At 41.8% G+C, this 9875-nt stretch overlaps 1 protein-coding gene across 1 annotated transcript; it reads right to left on the reverse strand.

Moving 5' to 3' along the window:
- Positions 1–6866: 6866 nt before the first annotated feature.
- On the reverse strand, positions 6867–7820 carry LOC125097344 (olfactory receptor 11A1-like). The gene has a single exon (XM_047724908.1). It carries the CDS (start codon positions 7818–7820, stop codon positions 6867–6869), a length of 954 nt encoding a protein of 317 aa, XP_047580864.1.
- Positions 7821–9875: the final 2055 nt, after the last annotated feature.

The following is a 9875-nucleotide window of genomic DNA, read 5'->3' on the forward strand; positions in this document are numbered from 1 at the left end:
AATAAACATTTTTTCTTGGGGGAAAAAAAGGTCCCTCCTCCTGTACATTTATAACTAAGTGGATGGACTTAACCAAAATAACTTAGAACTTCAATGGCCATTATGGAAAATTGCAATCTCCACAAACTTGTTTTACTCAAAATTAAATTAGAGAGCTGTGGCTCCAAAAAGAACAAGCAAACAAAAAACTGAATGGGATGCCTATTTTAAATGGTACCTTGCGGCTTCCAGATGCTTTCAGAATTCTAAGTCTGCCTCTTTGCAAAATACGATTTCTAAATTAACTGAGGCAAACAGTTGAAAGTCATCAAAATGACTTCAGAGGCCTCCCCCCTACCTCCACCCCTAGCCTGCCGTCCGTCTTCTTTGTTCACAGGCAGGTGGCAGCCACTTTGTGCTCAGGCCCCACCCCTGGGTCCATCTCTGCCTAACTGTGTTTTCCACTGAATCTTTCTCCACTCCCTTCTCTTCTGAGCCCGTTAAAACCTTCCTCTTTAAAGTGAAGTTTTCTGTTTCCTGGAGTAAGACCAAATTGTGAGTCATGATTAGAGCTTCATAAAATGACTGTGGACATCCATGAGTTTGCTGAAGAATTTGGCATAATTATTCCAATTTACCAGCCTGTGTTTTCAGATTTACATCAGTTAGGCGCCATGCTTGTTGGTGAGAACCAGGCCAAACATTGGATGGAACTGGCCTGAAGGGAATATCCTGAAGGGGGGGTGGATTTAGAGAAACAAACCCCTAACTTTTGGCAAGATGTTAGAACACTCACTGGAAATCACTGAGCATTTGTAGTAGTTTTTTATAAGCCTGCTGATTGAAAGAAAATTTTTGTTGGCACCCCAAAACCTGATGAATCTGTCCAAGACCATTACAGTCAACTCCAAATTGTCTTTTAAGAGACTTCTGGTCTTCTTTAGATGTCAAATCCACCCAGGGAACATTTAACTCTATGTTTATTAGCAGGCTGAACCAGGATCATTCTCTTTTAGTTAGAAGGACCAGAATGGAATGGGAACTACCCAGTCTGGATTTAGTTCATATGACAGACTGGTTCTCTTGTATCCTTGATGAGTCACCAAAAAGAAAGACTGTGAAAATTCTCAGTTTTCAACTCTGGCAAAGCCAACCCACCTTCACCCCTAGTTTCTACTGTTGTTGCAAAAAGCCAAGGCATTGGAAAAAATTGTTGTCATGAATTTAAGTGCTCAAGGCACTTTCTACCTTCTAGTTGGCCTTTCCACTGGCCTCACAATTCTCAGTGATGGGGCTATAGGAGCTCTTCCCAATCCTCCTCCTCAATCAACTTGGAGAAATCACTCTCCAGATTGGGAATTAGTCTCCATCCCTATTGACATGGAAGCTGCACTCTCAAGTTTTAAGCCCACTGCTATACAGTTGGCTCTGCCTCAAAGTATTAAAACAGTTCAAATTGTGGGGGTCTCTAATACATCTCAACCAGTTCCTGTCTCTGAACCTATTTCCTTTTGTGTAGGCTCTTTGAGAGACACAGCCCCTTTTCTCCTTAGTTACTCTACCTCCTTAATGTGTTGGGCTGAGATTTCTTAGAAAAATATCATGCCAGAATTTCTTTCTCCCAGGAGGGGGGAATAATTCTAGAATTTGACAATAGTCATCAAAATAGTCAGCCAGGGGAATTAAATAATCCTCTGACAGCTTTTATTTGTTCTGTCTCTGATGACACTCTAGCTAAGTCTAGGGAACACTGATTATTTATTCCCTTTAAATCAGATACCATTTTCTTTACAGCCAAAAGCCTTAACTGATATTGGCAGAACTCACAGTGTACCTGCCTTCAAGATTCAAATAGATACCTCAAAACCTCTTCCCATAATTAATCAATACCCTATAAATAAAGATGCTTTTCATGGCATCAAGCCCATAATAGAATATTACAAGTCTCAGGCCCTCATTATCACTTGAGCTGGTCCCATAATACCCCTATTTTACTTGTGAAATAACCCAGTGACAGAAGAAGGAAGTTCTTCCGGCACCTCTGAGCTATAAATACCATTGTTATCCCTTGGCACCCTGTTTTACCTAACCATGCTATGCTACTAATATTCTCTTGCTAAAAACAAATTTTTCACTGTCATTGATCTATGTGGTATATTTTTAGTATTCTAGTTGATAAAAATAGCCAATATCTTTTTGCTTTCACGTGGGAAGGATGGAAATACATCTGGACAGTAGTGCCTCAGGGTTTCACAGAGAATCCTTCTTACTTTTCACAAATCTTAGGAGCTGATTTGGATGGTAGAAAGTTTTCTACAGGCTCTACTTTGTTATAATACATCATGATTTGCTTCTCTGTTCCCCTTCTCAAATTTCTTCCCAGGAAGATAGCTTCTATCTGCTAATAAGACTTTTGGCCTTAAAGGGACATAAAATTGCCAAAGAAAAATTGCAGTTTGTTCAATCTCGGATTTGATACTTAAGGCACCTGATCTCAGAATAAGGACTACATTTGGGTCTAGGTGCTTAATGCTGACAGATTACCTTTTGAGTCCCTGTGATAATTTATAGGAAATTTCTTAACCAATGCAGGTTTTTCACGGTTTATGCATAGTTCTTATTTAAAGGATAAAAATGGTAAACATTAGGCTGGGTATGTTATTTTAGCTCCTTTTGAAGTCATTGAAACAGCACCTCTACATTTGACTGCTTCCCTGACACACTGAGTTATATGCCCTTACTCAACCTTGAATGTTAGCCAAGGGTAAACTGCATTTCTGTCAATAGTTGGTATGCCTGTGGGGTAGCTCATGACTTTGGAATATTATGGAATCAACAAGGTGTCCTAAACTTCAACGGGAATACAATTTAAAATGGCTCCTATGTTCAAAATTTATTTTATATATACATACACACACACATATACACATATATATGTGTATACACACACACACACACACACACACACACACACACACACACACACATACTTACTTTTGTTAGCTGTTTTGGGCTATTAAGGTTCCCGGGCATTCCAGACTCAACTCCCTGGAAGGCAAAGTAATCTATCTCAGTGATATTTCCACCAAAATTACTAATCTCAAGGAAACTAGTAGTCAAATTTCTGTTATGACCTAAAGGGATAGTCTCCCAAATGATAAATTTTGGAAAATTTGACAAGAGATACTCAATAGTTGGTTCCATAGAGGGGAAAAAACAATATTGGAAACCTAGTCATTGTTAGCTTGATTACAAAAAGGGAGGGGGGCTTTCTCCTGTAGACATGCCAATGTTTCTTCTGTTAGAAAAGATTATCTTTACCCAGGGAACCTCTCTCAAACCTCATTGTGATCAGGGAACCCATTTGACTAGTCAGGTGCTTTGACAATGCTGTATTATTTGGCTGGTTTTTTACTTTCCTTATGCATATCATCCTAAACCCTCAGAGTTAGTCACATATGCACTAAGTTAGGCACTAGGACTCAACTAGAAAAATTTGTAGAGACCCTCCAGACACCTTGGCTGAAAGCCTTGCCATTGGATCTTTTAAATCTCAGATCCATCCCTATGGGAACTTATAGTCTCCTCCTTTGAGATAGTCACAGAATGTCCAATGCACTTGTCCCCTGTCTCCTTTGACCCACCCACAGTTGATAAAAGGAGATAGAGGTATACTTCCACAGTGTAAGTTCCTAACTGCTTCTATTAAAAATAGCATCATTGGTGGGTGCCTGAGTGGCTTACTCAGTTGAGCATCCAACTCTTGATCTCAGTTCAGGTCTTGATCTAAGGGTTGTGAGTTCAAACCACACATTGTGCTCCATGCTGGGTATGGAGCTTACTTTTAAAAAAAAATAGCCATGCTTGGTGGAGCAGTCTTTTCATAGTGCAGTCCTAGAAGACAATGACCTTAAGCATCTTGCAATGACCTTAAGCATAGTGCAGTCCTAGAAGACAATGACCTTAAGCATCTTGCAATGACCTTAAGCATAGTGCAGTCCTAGAAGACAATGACCTTAAGCATCTTGTAACCTAGAGATTTCATCTGTTGGAAAAAAATGCCTTCAGAAAGACTCTTCAACCTCATCAGACATGTCCTTATCAGGAACTGCTAACCCACCCTTGTGCCACCAAACTCCAGGGAATAGATTCCTGGATCTGTGTGATGCATCTAAAGAAAGTCCCAATGCCTGACTGGAAGCACACACCATCTGGTGATCTGAAAGTAAAGATTTTGAGGAATTGAAGAAGGCATCTGATGAGAGCTTTCCCAAGGTGTCCAGACCAGGTTTGTATACATTTTCTTACTGTGCTTCTTCCCTCTTCTGCATGGGAGCACAGTGCCCTCTCTGCATTGCCCAAGCCCTCGTAAAAGGGGGGAAACTTTTCTTTCAATTATGGCCTTTTGGTAATAACCTCATCATCCTGGGACAAGTTAATTTTTCATTTGCTTTTTCTGCAGGGTTAGAAAGTTCAGAATTCACAAAATTCACAGGAATTTTCCAAGTTCATGGTCTCTGAATTTTCAGTCTTACTATGTTGTCGATAATACATTTGGTCCTAAACAGTTCTTTCGAGATAACAGCATTCTTTTAAAGTATCTTTGAAGTTTTCAAAAACTTCATCGGCTATGGCTTTGTTTATACCTATACTGTATCTTCCCAAATACCCTTGGTTAACTCTTTCAGGTGCTCTCATAATATTTACTGCTCTGCTCTTGTGACTTCCAGGAGGCATTCTATGAGAGTTTGCCTTCATAAGGAGAACCTTTTCTCCCATAAGTCAGATTAAGTGCCAATGAATATTTCAGTTACCTACTTTTCAGACCTAGAATCCTGGTTTAGAACCATCGCACAATTTGAAATTGTTGTGTTACTTCTATTTTTCAGAATTATTTTACATGTTATATTTTGTTGCCTGTCAAAACTTTTCTAAATTTTTTAAATTTTTAAAATTTAAAATAAAAAAAATGATGTACACAATAAAGTGATGCTATCTTGGTTCTCTGAGATGATCTCTAAAGTGACCGTGACAAGATATGGGCTTTAAGTTGGAGCACCTGAGAGTTTTCCCCTCCTAACCTTCCTTGTTACTCAAATGTGGTCTTATGTGGTTTCCAACTGCTATGCATTTTACCTCTATTGTAGGATGTGACAGCCAAGAAGAGTACTTCCTGGCACTTAGGGGCAAAACCACTAAATATGGAAAACCTGACTCTTGACCAGCGATGCTTTGGAAGAGAGAGATCTTGATCAAAAGATCAAAAGGGGCAAGGTGAAAATAAAAGGAAATCTCATTTAGAATGGTGTTGGGAGACCAGCAGAGGGAGCCTTCATGCCCTACCAGTCATTATTTGGTGACCCAACTGGGAGAGATGGATCTTGCACATGGGTACTACTTGACTACCCAAGCAGGAGGAAGAAAGGCTCTCTCCTGCTCCTGCAACAGTCCAGCTAATGAGAAGCCACTGTACTTTGAACTCCCTGTTAACCACGATGGAAGTTTTATTGATAACAGTCTTCCCAACTTAAAGGAGTGTTCCTCTCCTGTTCTGCAGATTTGGCGATAGCCCTGCCATATCTTCTTCATCTGGATAGCTATCTGCTATTCCCAAATAAACCCATTTTTGCTGGTCAGATAACTGGCCGTTTTATTTTTAAGGTTAATATGCCACACTTGCAGTCTTCCCCATTATCAACATTTCCCACCAGAGTGGCACATTTGTGTGCCTATGTAATTTACATTCAAGTGTCCTCTTGGTTGTGTACATTCTGTTGGTTCTGCCAAATGTATAATGACAGGTATCTACTCTGTAGTAGCATATAGAATAGCTTCACTGCCCTAAAATCCTGTGTTCTCTGTTCATCCCTCCCCTGACCTTAACCTCTGTGAACTACTGGTCTTTTTACTGTCTCCATAGTTTGGCCTTTTTGTGGCATGTCATATAGTTGGGATCCTATGGTGTTATGATTGACTTCTTTCTCTTAATAACATTCATTTCAGATTTTGAGACCTCATTACTTTTTAGCAATGAATAATATTCCACTGTCTGAATGTATCAGTTTATTTTTCCATTCATCCATTGAAGGACATCTCGGTGGCTCCCAAGTTTGGGAAATTATTAACAAAGCTGCAGTAAATATCCGTGTGAAGTTTTTTGTGTAGACATAAGTTTAAACTCATTTGGGTAAATACCAAGGAGTGTGATAACTGGATTGTGTAGTAAAAGTATATGTAGTTTTATAAGAAACTTCCAAACTGTCTTTTAAAGTGGCTGTGCCATTTTGTATTCCCACCAGCAATGAATGAGGGTTCCTGTGGCTCCACATCTTCACCGGCATTTGGTGATGTCAGTGTTCTGGATTTTAGCCATTCTAAGAGGCAAGTACTAATCATCTTATTTTTTTAAATTTTGAATCACAAGTGTAGTTTTAGATTTCTGTATGTAGTTTGACATTAGTTATCTGATTAATGTTTGTCATTTCCCTAGAGACTGTGGGCTTCGTGAAGGCAGGGACTGCTTCTGGTTTTGTTCTTGTTATCACCTATGTGTAGATGCCTCAGGGCTGCCTCAGACATAGGAGACCATGATGAATATTTGAATAAATGAGCAACCAGCTTTAGCAGTTCATTTGGGAGGTGAGCTTTTGCACAGGATCCAGATCTATTGAAGATAAGGGGGCAGAACTTGACCTACTAAAGCCATTCCTGGGACTCTAGTTCACCTGAGGCTATCAGAACTCTGCAGCACCTGCAGCCATGCTTGGAGACATCCTGTCATCTGGCTTTAAGAACTCCCAGTATAGGTGGTGCCATTTATGTAGAATCTAAATTACTCAATCCAATCCATTGTCCCTTAGAGGAATATCCAAATTTTCCTTTTTGCCTTAGCTGAGGAGGAAATCTGGCTTCTTACTCAAGCACATCTTCAGGGCTCCATGGATGTCTCTGTTTCTCAGGCTGTATATGATGGGGTTGAACATGGGTGTCAGGATGGTGTAGAGCAGAGAGAATCCTTTGTGCAAGAGTTGTGAAGAATTGGCTGAAGGCACAAGGTACGTGGCAATGAGTGTCCCATAGAACACTGTGACCACAGTGAGGTGGGAGGAACAGGTGGAGAAGGCCTTTCTCCGGCCTGTGCCAGATGGAATTCTTAGGATAGCAAAAAGAATGCAGGAGTAAGAGGCAGCTATGAGGAGAAATGGAACCAGAGTTACTGCTGAGGAGGTGGCAAAGGCGATGGTCTCTGTCAGTGAGGTGTCCGTGCAGGAGAGATGGACCAGAGGGGTGAAGTCGCAGAAGAAATGATCAATCTCATTGGGTCCACAGAAGGTTAGTCTAGACAGCAGAACCAAAGTGATTGCTGTAAGGAGGAAGCAGCAGAGCCATGAGCTGGCAGCCAGCCTAATGCAAAGGGGGCCAGTCATGAGGACAGGATAGCGGAGAGGTTGGCAGATGGCCAGGTATCGGTCATAGGACATCACAGCAAGCAGGAGACACTCTGTTGCAGCCAGGGATCCAAAGAAGTAGAATTGGGTCAGGCACCTAGCCACAGAAATGGCCTTCTGTTCGGCTATGATAATCAGCAACATCTTGGGGACAATATTGGAGGTATAGCAGATCTCTAGAAAGGACAAGTTCACCAGAAAGAAGTACATGGGGGTGTGGAGGTGCTGGCTGAGCAAAACTAGCAGAACAATAAGGATGTTTCCAGAAACAATTAAGACATAGAAAACAAAAAACATCACAAAGAGGAAAATATTTAGCTGTTGATTGGAGGAGAGTCCTCGAAGCACAAATTCCACTATGGTCGTTTGGTTTTCCCAGGGCAGGATTACCATGCCTTGGCTTCCCTAGGACACCCAGTGATAAGACGTGCAAAGTACAGAAAGTTCTAGCTTACATATAGACCATGGTCTGACAGTGGGTGATTTTCATTCCCTTCTCAGGTTTTTGGAAGGGTTTTTATTTCAGTAGAGGAGTATCATCTTTTTTTCCAAAGCCTGAAATGGTAAAGAAAATAATTTTCAGTAAGAACTTATGACGGCTCCAATCCCTCCTTCTTCTCCTGCCTGTGTCTTCATTTCATCAGGAGTAATGTCAGGCTTTGGGGAAAGCAGGACATTGAAGGAAGGGGAAGAAGAATACAAAGAGGAGGCAGGACAGAGGAAAAACAAAGGAAAGAAGAATCATCTGCTGTGTGCTCATTCTGAATGCACTATGGTAACTTGGGGAATTTTGGAAAGAAAAGAAGATCTAAAAGGAAGGTAGGCACATTCCAAAGAGTTTATGAACGCTCAGTCAGAACCTAGAAAATCAAGGGCCTGGGCCAAAGAACCCTCCTCTCCCTCCTCAGGCACTGGTTATACAGGGATCCTATCCTACCTATGGTCCCTATCATATCTGCTATGCATTTTTCCCCTTTCAGCTTCTCAGGGAGTTGAGAAGTAAGTTTCTTTTTTCTGTTACAGTTTCCAGAACATTAGCAAGAGAAAATCATGTGCATGCACTTGCTGGTGTAACTCAGAGGCAGGGGTGCTTTCTCTCACAGTTTTGTTTTGTTTTTTTTTTAAGATTTTATTTATTTATTTGACAGACAGATTACAAGTTGGCAAAGAGGCAGGCAGAGGGAGAGAGAGAAGCAGGCTCCCCGCTGAGCGGAGAGCCCGATGTGGGGCTCGATCCCAGGACCCTGGGATCATGATCTGAGCCGAAGGCAGAGGCTTAACCCACTGAGCCACCCAGGCACCCCTTTCTCACAGTTTTAAAAATCAGGTCATTAAAAAATTTTTGTGAGTGGCCTGGGTGGCTCAGTTGTTTAAGCGTCTATCTTGAGCTCAGGTCATGATCCCCGGGGTCCTGGGAGCAGCCTGCTTCCCCTGCTTGTGCTTGTGCTTCTGCTCATGCTCTCTCTTCTTTCTCTCTCTCTCATGCACATGCACATCCCCCCCCTCAAATAAGTAATAAAATCTTTTTTATTTATTTGACATACAGAGATCACAAATAGGCAGAGAGGCAGGCAGAGAGAGAGAGAGAGGAGGAAGCAGACTCCCACTGAGCAGAGAGCCCGATGTGGGGGCTCGATCCCAGGACCCTGGGATCATGACCTGAGCCGAAGGCAGAGGCTTAACCCACTGAGCCACCCAGGTGCCCCTAAATAATAAAATCTTTTAAAAAATGGGGGCGCCTGGGTGGCGCAGTCATTAAGTGCCTGCCTTTGGCTTAGGTCATGATCGTAGGGTCCTGGGATTGAACCCCACATTGGGTTCTCTGCTCAGCGGGGAGCCTGCTTCTCCCTCTCTCACTCCCCCTGCTTGTGTTTCCTCTATTGCTGTGTCTCTCTCTGTCAAATAAATAAATAAAGTTAAAAAAAAAAAAGATTTTATGTTGGGCAGCAGTAAATGGGAGAAGATTCAGAACCAGGTGGCCTAAGGTACTATGTACAATAGAGTATAAGGTAGCCACAGGTTCTTTTGAACGAGATAAAAAGGCCCAGGTCTCCTCCTCAATTCCATCTTGGTCCAAGCCATAGGCCCCATCCAAAAGTTCAGGACAGAGAGAGTACTTACCCAAGAAATACTGCTATCCTCAGACAGGGCCAGAGGCTGAAACCATTTGACTCTTCTCAACCTCCTTGTACTGGATCTGTTACCTTCTTTTTAAAAAAATTTTACTTATTTATTTATTTATTTATTTATTTATTTATTTATTTATTTATTTGAGAGAGAGAGAGAGAGAGAGCAAGCAAGAGCACAAGAGGGGGTTAGGGAAAGGCAGACTCCCTGCTGAGTGGAGATCTCAACTCGGAGCTCGATCCCAAGATGCGGGATCATGACCTGAGTTGAAGGCAGACACTTAACCAACTGAGCCACCCACACGTCCCTGGGTCTGTTACC

This window comes from Lutra lutra, chromosome 4, assembly GCF_902655055.1.
Source record: "Lutra lutra chromosome 4, mLutLut1.2, whole genome shotgun sequence".
Lineage (NCBI taxonomy): Eukaryota > Metazoa > Chordata > Mammalia > Carnivora > Mustelidae > Lutra > Lutra lutra.

Excerpts from the sequence above, each read along its gene's own strand:
- LOC125097344 (XM_047724908.1), bottom strand. The coding sequence starts at position 7,820 with ATGGTAATCCTGCCCTGGGAAAACCAAACGACCATAGTGGAATTTGTG.